Source organism: Leuresthes tenuis, unplaced genomic scaffold (assembly GCF_036924035.1).
Source record: "Leuresthes tenuis unplaced genomic scaffold, fLeuTen1.0.hap1 SCAF_8, whole genome shotgun sequence".
NCBI lineage: Eukaryota > Metazoa > Chordata > Actinopteri > Atheriniformes > Atherinopsidae > Leuresthes > Leuresthes tenuis.
This window is the reverse complement of record NW_027325362.1, coordinates 22,011,313-22,027,184: the sequence shown is the minus strand read 5'-3', so window position 1 is coordinate 22,027,184 and position 15,872 is coordinate 22,011,313. Positions and strand designations below refer to the sequence as shown.

At 40.2% G+C, this 15,872-nt stretch overlaps 2 protein-coding genes across 2 annotated transcripts in view; both read right to left on the bottom strand.

The window, feature by feature from the left end:
• dntt (deoxynucleotidyltransferase, terminal) overlaps window positions 1-11,242 on the bottom strand; it is a 101,260-nt gene extending 90,018 nt beyond the window's left edge. Inside the window, exons 1-2 of the mRNA XM_072391429.1 lie at window positions 10,968-11,242; window positions 2,563-2,737 (exon numbers count right to left, since the gene is read on the bottom strand). Coding sequence (XP_072247530.1) covers window positions 2,563-2,737; window positions 10,968-11,149 — 357 coding nt within the window. The 5' untranslated portion in view covers window positions 11,150-11,242. The remainder of the gene's footprint in view (window positions 1-2,562; window positions 2,738-10,967) is intronic.
• Window positions 1-15,872, bottom strand: part of opn3 (opsin 3) — a 200,632-nt gene that overhangs the window by 10,581 nt on the left and 174,179 nt on the right. The gene's annotated exons all lie outside the window — the stretch shown is intronic.

Genomic DNA, 15,872 nt, shown 5'->3' with positions numbered 1-15,872 from the left:
CCTTGGCATTGTGTTAACACACACTCGAATGCCCCAAAAGCAAAATGCTTTTATCGAGACACTCACACTGATTGACAGAATGTGGTTACAACTCAAGCTCTGAATTCTGTTATCGTTCATCTGAGGTCGTATTTCCCCATTTTAAAGGCCTAATACGTACCAACAACTTTGAATTGGAAGAAGATTTACTTCCTTTTTAAATGATTTCATGTACATACAGTACACAGCCATATCTGTCTATCTATATATGAGCCCAAACTGTTGAGAAGCTAAATGTGCAAATGTGTGTAAAGCCATTCCTGATGAGCACAGAGCCAAGAGTTCAAATTGAATTACATAAAATCCAGCCACTTGCCTTGGAGAAGTTATTTTTATGGCTGCATGTCTCCAGGGTAACAGGCTAATGACACTCATCTCACAGGCTGGTGGCACCCAAATCCATTACACTACCTAACCCGTGGCATTACAAATCTGCTTGCCATCATCCAATTTGCCTCCTGTGAATTGCCTTTTCATTCTATGAAGAAACGGTTCTCCATTTGTGATATATGTGTCAAAAGGATTAACAATGTAATATTAATATTCTTGCAGACGATTAGACATTACAAAACTGTAGCAGTGTATCTGTGAAATTACCCACGGATTTGGTGGTAACGTGACACAAAGAAGGGAGGAGAAGAGACAGATGAGGAGATTCTGAAGGAGGAACCGGGTTTACTCATCTCACACTACTGGGCTGAATCAAAAAATGAGGGATTCAAAAATTCATTGTTCCTTGTTTACTTTCCCAATCCTTAAAGATGAATACATTTTTTAAAAAGAACACCAGTCCTGCCAGTCAAAAGTAAAATTCCCTATATGCATTCCTTCTAAATACAACAGCGGGCCTGCCGTCACTTCTCCACCTCAGCTGCAGTTTGTTTAATCCAACATGGCATCGCGTGTCCATGGAGACAAACTTCTGTGCATCAACATGCAGAGGTTGATTTTCTCCATCTGGGCTCATTTATTATACACGCATACTGTATAACTGTGGGCAAGCTGAAGCTCGTAGACTGATCTCAGGGGTAGAATATCCCCTCCTGGCCTTCTCTCCTGTGTCCTCTCCACCTTTGCTGTACGACTTAGACATAACTGAGCTAATGAGTTCAGCCTGCACACTGGGGCTTTGTTTCTCACATGCCATATGCTGAAATGAAAAGGTACTGAAACTGCTTCCAGACTTTGCCCGTTCATGTACTCTGTTCTAAACCTTAGAGACACTCCAGGTATGTACTTCCTTTTATATTAATGCCCATCACACAAGCAGAGGAGTGGAAATCCTCTCAGGCCACAGAGCAGGGCAAAGGTCAGTGAGGTTCCACCCCCCCTTTTGTGAAGCTGCTAGACACTGCACCTATGCACCTCCCCCCTGAGGCACAGCCCACCTGCCTCCTCAAGCAGATGCACGTTCAAAAATTTTCATTCCATTCGAATCAGGCATTCCTGCATCTCACCATATTTCAGCTTAAACAGGCTGAACAGCTTCTCTGCGTGTTGGAAAATAATGGGGAAAAAAAATGACATTTGAATAGTTTTAATTCAAGAAATTCCTCCCGACTTCCTGCAGAACATTTATGACTGTAAAACAGCTCCGAACCAACATGAAAAGTGGCAGGCATATGTGCCCAAGAAGTAGGCTATTTGTGAGCGTCTTAAATGGATTTATCACTCATAAAAGAACAATCTAGAGGAGGCACCGCTGCATAAATGCCAACATTTCCACATTTGATTCCAAGAGGAGCTGAATCACAAAACAAGCAGAGGAGCAGGCATGTGGTTACCTCGGGAGATGGGTCAATAAATGTCGGCATGGCATTATTAGCCTTGTCTACTAATGATGCAGGCAACTCGAAGCTTGCTGCTGCTGTTCCACTCATGCACAGGCCTGTGGAAACAATGTCACGAAATGGCAAAAGGGGTTGTTTCACACGGGGGCACAAATGATTTAATTGTCAGCGCAGGCAGTTCCGGATGTGGTCTGGCAAACTGGTTAAACTTGACCGTTTTTCTCCCCTCACTGCAGAAGGCAAAGGAGACAGCACATTTCTTCATTCTGGACCATATGCTGCCAAGCTATCGTCAGGCCATTCACAGGGGAAAATATGCGTGCGTCTGTGAGAATATGTGTGTGTGTCTGTTAGTGGACTGCTATGAGCCCTGACATCCAGCTGATGGGTTCATTTGACACTCCCACAGTATGGAAGATGTTTTTTTTCTTTTTTTGCTATCTGTGAGGTGAAGTGTGGGAATATGAGCAGAGGCAAAAAGAGTGAGACATGCTCTCCTTGTAAGAGCTCCTATCAGAATTGTCATTATATATTTGCAGAGGGAGAAAGAAACACAAACATAGATGCAGAAAATGCAATATATAGCTTTATAATGCTCATTTCTGTTAAAAAAAAAGAAATATTAAATTATTGTGTTTCCTTTAATCATCAATTCCCATATGGTTGGTAGAGCCTTTTAGTGCTAACCTTTATCTGTCTTGATAATTCTGCTTTGTTTGAGACACGCACGAACCTGAATGAGGTGTCTGGTCTCCACAGTAACAGGTCTGCCTTCTCTCATGCTTTCAGTGAACCAGCTGATGTCCAACACATGTATCATGGAGAGATTCCTCAGAAGGCAACCCTTTAGCCACGTCCAGAGGGATGAAGCCCGGCTGTCCTCAGACACCAGGTGAGTGACCGCATCGCTGTGGAGGCAGAGGAAAAAATCTGTAAGTTCACTCAGAAGTCACTTTATGGATTGCATTCGCCTCAGTCAAAGCTCAAGGAGGAAGGTAAAGCCTATTTCAAGTTGATAAATAGAGAGCTGATTGAACCTTTTCAAAGATTGACATTTTCTTCGCAAAATATATGTGAAAACAGTGGTGCTGTCAATCTCAGCAAACTGCCTGATTCATAACTAATCTGAAATTAATTTAACTTTGTCACATGTTTCTATTTAACCCAAGTAAAAGTTTTTTAATGCAGATATTCTGAATTCTGAAATACAAAATTTTACCATTTTTCTCATTTCAAATTTTACAATTTTGTATTTTGTGGCAATTGTAAAATTGTCACAAATACGCGAGTGAATGCTAAAAGGACATTCAAGAAGAAAGTTAGTGTACTTTGAAATATCAGAGGTAGGGATGGGAATTGAAATCAGTAATTCAGCTTGACTTTTGTGTTTGTAGCTCCATTTTCCAACTTCTTCGACCTCTAAATGAGGACTTTGTGAGCTGTTAAATGTTGTGGCAATGTGTCCCTCTACTGAGTTTTTGATAGTCTGATAGCACAAAAAAAAGGGAAAATCTTGTTTGTGACTATTCTACTTTGGCTGTGTTTTGATCAAAACTACTTTATGTATAATTCTCAGAGCAGATAATCTGATTCAGCAGGACGGTGTAGCTGTGGTTTCCTTAAATTAAAGAACAATCCAACAACTCAGTCCTTCAGCTGCCATCTCATTTTTACTCAAAAGTTTCTACCCTCTGAATGGTGCGTGACAACATGTGGCATCACTTTGCTTCCAACCAAGGCTAGCGAACTAGCAAACAACTGTAAAGAGCACAAACAATAACAGTGTCAGAGTCACTTTTTGACTTTATTTACCAAATTAATTTGTAGAGTCTTTAGCTATTTAAAAATGAAGAAAACATTAGTGTAACGAAAAACACTAAAGTCCCTCTCCAGTAGTTATTAACACCCTAAAATGTGTTCATTTACAATTACAAAGTGGTACATTTTGAGGTCTGTGCCATGAAAAAATAAATTCTCTTGCGGTTTCAAATTAACCTGTTGCTTGATTCCATACCATTCGTGGAATAGGGATCAAGAACATGCCCACATAAAATAAGATGCTTGCGCAAGCTAGGCTACAAGGTGACATTTGCCAGAGGCTAGCAGGCGCTAACGACAAGCAGTTGCTAGCGTCTAGCGGTCGCTCACTTGGCCCAGTCAGAGTCCTGGCAGGTAGCAAATGACTCAGCCTCAGATGCAGCTGCCAGCTCTCATTTGCCCCCAGCTAACTTCTCTGTAGAGGTTTTCCTCGTTTCTCATTTCATCTTTTCCTCACAGCATGCAAACCGGCTGTACAAGCTCAGCTCAAAACTAGTCAGGATTGGTTCCTCTAATTATCTGTGTTAAACATATGGGCCGTGTGGTCTCGCCTTTCTGAGACTGTTGGTGGTGCTCTTCAAAGTCAAAGCAGAAATTCCCATTCAAAGCATTGATAGCTGATTTTGCACATGTTATCTCACACATAAAACATATTATGTACATATAAGTGGAAAAACTTGTTTTTTATTGGAAGGGGACTTTAACAGCTGTCACCCATGAGTGGCTATGTAATAAAGCAACAATGACTACTGTCAATTAGCAAGGTTGCTGGTATGCCATGAACTGTATGAGTGATCCTTCTCTGCTCGATTTAACAATGAGAACATTCCTGTGTTTATCTCGGCAGAGTGCGGGTTTGCACTCTGATGCTTTTGAAATGCAGCTCAGATCTCAGCATCACAGTCTTACCCTTGCTGTTCAGGGATCAGCACTGGGTAAACAACAATCACCACAGACCCTCAGAGCCTCCCTTCGCTTTTTGATAGCTGAAGTCATTCAACCAGTGCCTCATTCATCTCCGCAGAGACTTTCTCAACAGACTTTTTATTATGGCTTCCTCTCTCCTGCTCCCTGTATGGCATCTAAGTACCATACCCAATCAGGGCGCTCAGCCGTGCATAATTGACCCCACCATGCTCCTCCTCCTTCCTCTCTCTTGGCGTGGGTAAATCAGTCGAAAGACTCCTTATGGGAGGTCCCAGCAGAGCTCAGGCTGAGTCCTAATTGGCCAAATCGCTGGCGAAACTAATCCTCTGGCCTCTTGTTGGTGGTCCATGTATTAAAAAAAAATTTGCTCTTCAGCACAAAAGCATAGACAAAAAGCTTTTCAAACAAACACACATGCTTGAGGTACCCAAAGGCCACAACTATTGTGTACTGTGTACTGTATGTACTGTGTACTGTATGTACTGTGTACTGTATGTACTGTGTACTGTACGTACATGAACAGTAATAGATTGGGCTCACAGGTGGATTTCAATTCAATTCAATTCAATTTTATTTATATAGCGCCAGATTACAACAATTGTCATCTCAAGGCACTTAAGTAATATAGTCCAATTCAAGCCAATTGGAATTCAATTCATTGTAATCATAATCCAATTAATTCATATAGAGCCAATTAAAAAAATTAATATCCTAGCTAAGGAAACCAACAGATTGCACCGAAACTTGTCTTCAGTCCAATCTCCCGTCCTGAGCGTGCCTGTGGCGACTGTGGAAAGGAACGACTCCCTTTTAACAGGAAGAAACCTCTGGCAGAACCAGACTCAGGAAGGGTGGCCATCCGCCTCGACCAGCTGGGGTTTGAGAAGACAGAAAAGAGGGGGGAAAAACACCATAACGCCATTCAAAGGATATCTGTTGGAACAGGGAAACATACGTTAATAACCACAATAATGTCACATGTACATAAAATCAATTGTGAAATTAAACAGGGGGAAAAAGAGAGCAAAGTGAGGAAAGGTGTGACAGATGAGGCCACCCAGCAGTCTAAGCCTATAGCAGCTTAACTATGGGATGTTTCAGGATTATCTGAGCCATCCCTAACTATAAGCTTTATCGAAAAGGAAAGTTTTAAGCCTAATCTTAAAAGTGGAAAGGGTGTCTGCTTCCAGGACATTTACTGGCAGCTTATTCCACAAGAGAGGGGCCTGATAACTGAAGGCTCTACCTCCCATTCTACTTTTAGAAACTCTGGGAACAACAAGTAAACCTGCAGTTTGGGAGCGAAGTGCTCTGTTAGGAAAATATCTTACAATGAGATCTTTAAGATATGATGGAGCTCGGTCATTAAGAACTTTATATGTGAGAAGAAGAATCTTAAATTCTATTCTGAATTTAAATGGGAGCCAATGAAGAGAAGCTAAAACTGGAGAAACATGATCTCTCCTGTTAGTTCTCATCAGAACTCTGGCTGCAGCATTTTGGATCAGCTGGAGGCTTTTCAGAGAATATGTGGGACAGCCATTACATTTCTATGTAAGATCACCAGGAGTTGAGTTTACACAAGAGGTAATACATCCCTCAAATTTGAATTCTTATCATTACGTGTGGCTGCACAGTATGTACACAGCAAATGAGGGAGAAATGAAGTCCAACACCATATTGTATTTCCCTGAATTCATGGGACTCCAAGCTCAGACATAAAGACACACTAAAGTCAGTTGGCTGGGATATGAAGTACTCTTTCGAGTTGTTTCTTGGCCCTGGTCCCTGTCAGCAGCCTCCCTGCTATTTCTTCCAAAAATGAAAACCAACAGACTGATCAAAGGCTGACTACGTCCAGAACAGATTTCCCTCCATGACAGGGTTTCCTCTGTTTTCTCTTTCACAGCTGCTCCCTCATCTTCACAGAGATCATTGTAAGTAGTTAAATATTTATCATAGCAAAGAAATGAATGCCTACATTGACTCATATTAAATCCGCTCACTAAGAGCTGCTTCAGTGCCTACTCAACCTAAATGTCATATTAAAGATAAATAACAAGAGGAGGTAGCTAGTGGGCTTTTAGTTAAATGCTCCATTTAACAGCAGTTGACTAATCAAAGCAGTCAAATGCTGGATTTCTTAGCACGTTGAATCAGTGCGCTCTGGGTGGTGGTAAATGCTGTATCAGTGCCAGTCAAAGCCATGGAGCCCTTGGTAAACGTCATCACTGACTTCCCATAAAATCAAAAGCTACTTTTATTCTATACTAATGAAAAGAAGAAAATAGACTGCTTCTAATAAACAGATGCAACAAACTGAATACAATAAGTGATCTTCAAAAAGAAGATTGAAGAATAAGAGTGTGGGAGGAAGGGAATGTCTAAGATAACTAAAAACATTACACAATACATTAGAAAGATGATATAGGATGAAACCTCTTGCTATCAGTTTATATTAAAAGTATAAGTAGATTCTACAACTTTGTATCACTGAAATATGAAAACACATATTTGTGTGCAACATTTCATATGGCCTATGTATAGATTTTTTTGTTAATATTAAATTAATTACAGAGAGAGATCATGTTGCTCTTCAGTTTTTAGAAAGAGATTCTTGTGTTTTATAACTTCATCTATAAATTGGGCACTGAATACAAAGTTCAGTACCTCGATACAGCCTGCCCAGGTTCAAGTTCATTGCTGCATGTCAGTCTCCTTTCCTGTTACCTTACCTACTTTCCAATAAAGGCCACTAGCACTCAAAAGACCTTTTAAAAAAACAAACACATGTCCTTTTCAATGCAGAGCGATTAGTTATGAACTGGATTAACAACTAAATAGATATATAACAGGGTTTAAAAGTCACTGTGGGGAAATTAACCACTATTAAACACAAAAACTTTATCAAATTCCTTCAAACTGTGAACTATCTTTCATAAGATGTGGACAACAACACAGACAATGTAGACAGACAACAATGTAGAAAAGAAAGCAACAAGTAAGCTGACAGTCAACTTTAGCTGCCTGTTTAGCTAATATAGTTTCTTACACAAACACAAACTCCTCTCTCGCTGTTGGTCTGTTTCAAAGCTGGGCACCAAACAGCTTTAACATCTTCATTTTGAATATCTGTAAATATCTGATGAATTTGACTCAATATGGCACCAGTTAGTAGATGGCACCCAAGGTGTGCGCTTGTATCTGAGGTGTATTGTTGGGAAACTGTGTCATAAGGTGTTGGGGGAAAAAAAAACAGAAATGTCTTATTATTTTGGGGGATTTTGAAAAAGGTGATCTAAAGTATAGTATTTATACTTTGAAAATTACTGGCTAACCAAGGTTGTGAAATAATCTAAGTTTGCATCTTTCCATCCATAAAACACAAGGATGTATGTATCATTTTTCTTATATGCGCTATCACTATATGTCTGTTGTAAACATCATCAAGTAAGGACACTAATATCCCTGGAAGTTCTTTCTTCAGCTTCAGTATCCCAGGACAATGTGTCTGTGGACATCGAGTGCATTTAAAACCAATTTAAAGAGTTTTCCTTTTTTAATCATGACACTGGGTTTTTTTTAATAGCATCAATTACAGAGGTGGTGCTACCTTAATTAGCAAACTAACTACAATTGATAAATGTTTCAGCAACAGTCACTTCATCATCAATAGTCTTAAATATCAACATATTTGAGTTAGCAAAGATTCTCTCAACACTGATAAGATGATACATTGCAAGCTGTGCGAATGCTGTGAAATTCTATGTATTTCCAGTTTTCTAAGCATGTACGGTTGAACTGTTCCGCGAATAAATGAATGCCTCATGTGCCTCAGTTATACTTGCAGTATGAATTAATATCTTTCTTTACTAGCTCAGGTCTGTGGTGCTAGCTAAGGGTGTGCTGTTACAGGCCCAGGACAATTGAAATGAGTTGGGTCCCATTTACTTTTACTACCCCCCCCCCCCCCCTCCTCCTCCTTTTTTTGGAGTACCAGGGGACTGTCATGGACCAGTTTTTACCCATTGCGTACAGTTGTTCTCTTGATCACTAGAGGTCCCATATTCTCTGAACGTATCTATTAGCTACAAACAGATGAGCTTATTTGTGATGAAGCATCTATGCTTGCACATGACTCACAAAGACACTTACTAACATCGATTAGACTGTCACAGTCATCCTGCCAGAGGACCACTGATGTCATTTTCTAAAAATAAAAACATTTTGCTCTACATCCTCAAAGACAGGACGGTGAATGATAGAAAAAATTCTCAGTTTCACTTTGCTGACACAGCGAAGTCTGTTCCCTTCCGATGTAACATAAAAATTGTTCAAATAAACAATAAGCTATGTTTTTCTGAATGTAAAGAGCATTTTCCTCTGTACAACGTGCTTAACATTTTGCTCCTAGTCTCCTGAATAAAAGGAGTAGAGGAGCAACCTGCGAATTAATGGAATTCCAGAAAGATGATGCACATCGTTACAAGTTGATTGTAAAACCCCAAAAGCTAGACACTTTGTGAGACGCGCTGTTCATCATCACAGACTGTCAACTGACAGAACTCAAGCAGGCTTTCAATTAAATGTACCTGTCCAGCATTAAAAACAAAGGTATTTACATAGGTCAACATACCAAAATACAACTGAACTTAAATTTAAGATTTCCTTTTCAGGAATGTTTTCTTCATGGTATGTGAACATGCCTAAAATCCAATAATCCACTTTAAAGATGTAAATTGGTAATATACAGTATAAAGCATAAAGTGTAAAATAACGAAGCAAAACATCTCATGGTCACACCTCATTTTGAGGAAAACAATCCAGTTGCGTATTTCTTCAGCCAAACACGCAGCTTTATAGGTGCATTTAGAACTGTCATCCGAGCCAAGCTGACAGCGAAAACATAGAAGAAAAAACGTTGAAATAATCAGAACTGGTGGCTGTAACATAAACTTGTCATTGGGTGTGCTAACGTGTGGCTTCTTGCCATTTGTGAAACAGCATTTAATGCAGCTCATCAGTCAACAAGAAAAAAACATGTCGATACTTGGATCCATGTTCATGTGCATCAGACTTGAAATTCAGGCCAGGAGGCACGTGTGTGTGTGTGTGAGTGTATACTGTATTTGTGTGTGCACAAGCACATTCCTTTATGCACAGAGGAGCGCGCACAGTGTTTCTGACCATATGCTGGAGGCAGCCTGCCTATAACTTGTGTGAGACTAGATACGGGAGGTGTTGCTATCAGACTGCAGCTGATGTCAGTTTTGTCGGCTTGCTGAATTAATGTCAGTTTGAGGCAGGCACGCTCTACTTCCTGTCGTTGGTTTCAAACAATTGTATCAAGCCAAGTGTAACCGTAGGAGCGCTCAAGCTGTGTTTCTGGGAATGCTGCCATGGCCAAGCTGGCGCACGGCTGGCAGGCAAACTAAGAATTGAATTCAAACACTTTCTTTGTTGCACACACACACACACACAAAACTGCTCACGGGAGAAGCTTACAATCTAAGTGTAAGCGTCCTGACCCTGAAAACAAACCCACATTTAAGAAAGAGGAGGCTGCATCAAGAGTATCACTGACCTTAAAGGGAACCGACTCTGAAATGTGGCTGACGCCAATCAGGGGATTTCTGCTGTGCTCACAGTTGAAAAGATACTTCAATTCAGAGACAGAAAAACGTTGAACCGGTGCTCCCATAATCATCAGTGTGAGTAAAAGACTCCAAAAAACTCATTTCTTAGATGCGATTTGACAAAAAAACTTTCACCAGAGTCATGAAAGAGAAAACTTTGCTTTGTTACCTTTCTTCCATTGCTTTTATTTTTCTCACTGCCAGCAGGTGCAGCTGGTGTAATCCATTTGTTTCCCCTCTTCCTTAAACGTATTTATGTGGGAGCTGTGAGTTCTGGCTCTGGGCAAATTCACTAAGGTGAAACAGAGGCACGATGGATGCCCCAACCCTTTTTAATTAGCTATCCGTGAGACAATAGTAGCTATAATCAGCTCATTCAATCCTAACTTCTGAAAAGAAGTGGAAGTTGATGAGAAAATAGAAGAAACCAACACCAGTTACGAGAGTCTGTCTTTTCAGAATCCTTCTGAAACCTTTAGGCGTGTTTTTTCAAGCTGTGCATTGATAGGGGATCCAAATTACTGCCCATAAACATTCATTGCATCACAACTTATCTACTTCCGAAGACTATAAATTGATATGTATTCATTGTCATAGGCTTAGCTGTTGGAGGTTTTTGATGACTAACTAGACTTAGAACAAAAGTCAAATACAAGAAAACATTCCTGCATCCACCTGCGCTCTGTGTTGTCTTAAGTGTCGTATTCAGAAAAAAAAGCTTCAACATGATACCACAAAATGCCAAGCTTTCTCTAACCTGAGGATGTCTTCCACAATAAAGCCCTTTGACCTGGCCAGCTGAGTCAGAAATCTTCTCCTGCTGCTGCCCATTTTCCTCTCCACCAGGAATATTCTGACATCCACAAACTTTGCCTGTTCATGCCCAGGAGCGCTGGCTTCCTCTGGCCTCGACCTCTTCCTCGGACGAACGTGGAGCATCTCTTTTAAGAGGAGCCGTCTGAACTATTTCTGCACCTCTAGGAATCTCTGCTTTTGGGATCTTTTATTTGTTGTGATGTGTAATTGCCATCAGGGAAAAACACCTACTTTGGTAAGGGTACAGCTGTTTATTTCACACATTTAGCTCTCTCCTTTTTTTTTTCTTTTTTTTTTTTAAATCCCCTAACTGTGGGACGGCGCTTAAACTGGAGCAGAGTTGGTGAGAGTTGGCAGTTTGAAAAAGCCTCTGGCAACAGGTGTTGAGGATTTGGTGTTTACAAAAAAAAACACCTGCCAAGATTGAATGATTGAGTGTTTGAGGGTGGGGGGGTGCGGTTAAAAACACCCTGTTGGCATGATATTATTTATTTCCAGTAGAAGTTGGTCAGTAGTGACACATTCAAGGGAAACAAACACCTCCCCGATAAGGAGGCTTCTTAAAAAGATGCTCAGAAGTTTTCATGGAGTTGTAATACCCCTCTCTTGGCAAGAGCAAGCACGACTCCTGGGAATTGCCTGAATTCTGGTCACCTCACAAACCCTTCACAGCTGTCTTGCCATGTCCGGTTCGTCTCACTACTCACCGTCTCATTATGTCCGGACTAAGTCTGTGCCATCTGCTCCACAACTTTAATTAGCTTACTGCCTAAAATGAGTGCCTTTGTGGGCATTTCCCCAGAGAGCCCACATGCTCATGCACGGCCTTTGCACACATCCAGGTACTATATGCACAAGCCGTTGATGATTAGTAGCATTTATCAGGGGAATATAGCTGCATATGCAGTGGTTAGAAACATAAACTGAATCTATTGCAATCTAATGCTATAATTTTCTGAAGATGTAATTACAACACGAGACATTCAGCGGCAGTGATCAACAAAGCAAACAGGTTTAAAGTTGTAATTAATTCATCTAAAAATATATATATCTGCTTCAGTAGATCAGACAGGAATGATTTGCTGATTTTGGTAAAGGAGATACAATCATCGCACGCCTTGATTCTCTTTCTCACTTTAATAATCACATCATGCCTCCGTCTTGTAGAAATTATCACATGTCTCTCATTAGCATGGAGCTCCGAGGGTTAATGGGTGTCAAAGGGCACCACAACTAATTGTTTGACTATCCAACCCCCCAATCAGTCAGCAGTGTATGAGGGTGCTGGCCCACATCCAAACTCACACTGATGAAATTCTACCATTACTATGACAAATGGCTCTTACACTGCCAACACAAATCACAGCAAAAGTACAGGATCTCATACTCATCTGACTTTCTTTAGGTGCCTAAATTGTTTTCTAGTATTGAAGCTGGGAAGCTATGTAAAATGTAGATTAAAACAGAATGCAATGATGTGCAAATCTTTTAAGCTAACATTTTATTCACAATTGGAACACAGAAAACCTAGAATATTGATTGGGGAACATTCTATTCGTCGTAATTCATCACCTTGAATTTGATGATTGAAAAAGGCGGGACAGGGCAACAAAAGGCTGGAAAAGTAACGGTACGACAAAGACACGGGTGGAGGAACATGTGGCAACTAATTAGGTTAATTGGCAACACTACAAATGATCGAAAATGGGTAAAGTGGGTCGAGTATAAATAAGAGCACCTTAGACGCAGAGTCTCAGAAATATGAGATGAGTAGGGGTGTGAAGACCCTGAATATCATGTGATTTACAGTACCAAATAACATCAAAAGATTCAGAGAATCTAGGGACATCTCTGTGTGTATAAGACATGGCCAGATATCAATATTGGATGCCCATGAGCTTTAAGCCCTCAGGTGGCACCGCATAAAAAAACAGCCATGATTCTGTCTTGGAAATCACTGCATGGGCTCAGGAACACTTCCAGAAATCATTGTCTGTGCACAGCTCACTGTGCCATCCACGAATGCAGGTTAAAGCTCTTATTGCTCGTAGCAATATATGCTATGATCCAGACGTAGTCGTTTTTAGGGAAGGCCTTGCATAATTCATCAAGACAATGCTAAACCACAGACAGCATCTATTCCAGCAGCATGTCTTTATAGTAGAAGAGTTCAGTCACAGGACTAGTCTGACTACTGTCCAGACATAAGACACAAAAAGGGCTGCATGGGGGGTCTGGTGGTCATCTGTTGTCTAACAGCAAGAAGGTTCCAATTTAAATCTCAGCTGGTGCCTTGCTCGGAGTTCACATGTTCTCCCTGTGAATCACCTGTGTTTCCCTTATAGTCAAAAAGCAATCATGTTCAGTTTATTGATGATTCTAAATGAACCACAAGAGAAAGTGACTCTAATTTGGGACCAGTGACCTGTCCTATGCATACCCTTCCTCTTAACCAATAGCCACCGAGGTAGGCTCCAGCCCCATGCGACACTGAAAAAGATGAAGCGAGAATGGGCAGTGAATTATAAATGAATGGACCACAAAATACAACAAATACGACCCAGGACTGGTGCGCAACTAGAATCCTACATCAGATGAGAATGGGAGAACATTTTTCTCCCAAAGTTTCAACAACTGGTCTCCTCAGTTCTCAGACATTCTGTTGTACTGTTGTTTGAAGAAGAGGCGATGCCACAAGGTGGTAAACATTGCCCTGTCCTAAAATTTTTAAGATGTGTTGCTGTCATCAGATTCAAGATAAGATGATTGTTTTCGTGAAATAACAAAATGTCTCACTTTCAACATTTGATAGATGTTCAACTGTGAATGAAATATTGACATGTAGGATTTGCAAATCGGTTTTTATTCACATTTACACAGTATCAGTATACAGCATGGCATTAATGGGAAATATGATGAAGAAAAATGTTATGGTCATAATGGTCATAACCCTCGCATTTTGTATCGCAATCTGAAAAATGACGGCTTTCATGAGTGGGCTGCTTCTTCTTTATGTCATGTGTACATTTTCTACAATAATACTTTTGTATTTCAAATGCACTTCTTCAAGAAAGTATCTATCATTGTTGTTTTATTGGTACTTTAAGTAGGAGGCTTTTGAAACTGGGTGATTCTCTGAAGACTTGTCATATCAAACAAACCCAAATTACATTAGTATTCTAATTGCATTGACAGTATAAAATATCAAATGATGAAGCATTTAAGCTACTAAAGGAGAAATTTAAAGCGAACATGGTGCTGTTCTTCAATCTTCTAGGGGTAAACAGGGATATTAAATCAGAACATAAATGCTTCAAGCTGCCAGCAAAGTTTTACAATGCACTTTTCTTGTGCCCGTTAAGGTCTCAAAAATGTCAAGTTCAGTAAGCTTTCAACATTTTGAAATAAACAGCCAAGGAAACATCAAAAGAAAAGAAAAAACAGCCTCAAGGTAAGTCTTACTATCCAGTTTTATTGCTGAAGTGTTGCTTTTTTGTATCATCAATATTTCAGGCTAAGAATGCTACCTGAGAAAGTGAAAGGCTGTAGCCTACTGAAGAAGGACCTGACTACTAAACCAAAGAACCCTTTTTGGATGACAGTGACATGCATTTGTTATGAAATTGGGTTGCTGTGTGTCAAGCTACTTTAATTAAATACCTAATTATATTTTGAACAGTAGTATAGCAGCAAACAGCCCTAGCAGCTTACCAGTTAGCAGCCTAGACATGCTAATAGCTAGCTGCTTCATGCTAATGCTCAGCTTTAGTAACAGATGATTTAAACTTTAGATGTACAAGTTATCATCCAGGCTGAATGAGTAGACGTCTTCTTATTTGTCATGGGCCAGATCGGTAGGTGTCTTTGGCAGTGATATAGCCTATACCCACAACCACCGCTTACTGCTGAGTGGTCAAGATTATCCCTCTTACTGCACCAAACTAATACCCCTTCTCAAAAATGAGCTGCTTTCCAATACTCTGGAGGCAACTGATTGTGTCAGTGTCCCATCTAATCTAAATAGGCTTTGGTGTTTTGTTAGAAAAACTGAAAAAAAAAACAACACTACAAAAGACTCCTCAAGCAAAAAATGCAATGATATTGATAACCAATAACAAAAGGATTATACTTTTAAAAAGAATCAGCTGTATAATCGTTAAGGTTTTATAATGTCCTACACTTAAAATTGCCGTCAATCAGTGCATATTTTTGCAAGTCAAGTTGGATGGATGCAAATATGAAATACTAACCAGTGCATCATGAATGCATTGCCGACAAAGTTAGCAGCTAGAATAAGTACATTTGATGATTTCTAATGATTACTTTCGCTAACACACTGTGTGGCTTATTCACTCATTAGATTTCTGACCGTGACTTCCTATTGTACCACACTCTGTGAGGGCCTGTCTTAATCTTATTCACAACTTCAGTTTGTGACTTAATGAATGTAGATCAAGCCAGCTAAGTGGTGCCACAGGTGCCCCACCGGAACCCACAACTTACATTTAAAACAGTTCAAAGCACCTGCTCCCACGGCATTAATGGGAGGTCCTGCAGGACCTGTAAGTAGAGGTAAATGTTGATCAGCAGTTATTGTTTGCATAGATGTTAGAACTAAATGTGCTTTACGTATAGAATTGTCATGGCTTGATGAAATCAATAGTTTTAAGTCTGTGCCCATTGCTGGATAGTAACAGGATGAACAGACTTTGGTTGGGTTTGATAAAATAATGTATCTTAGTAGCCTTTGTGCTTTGCACAGATTGTGGATTGATGTGTAGCATCACTGTTGTGGATGGTTTTAATGACCCACAGCAGAGCCCTGCCATACTGAGATATCTAGACC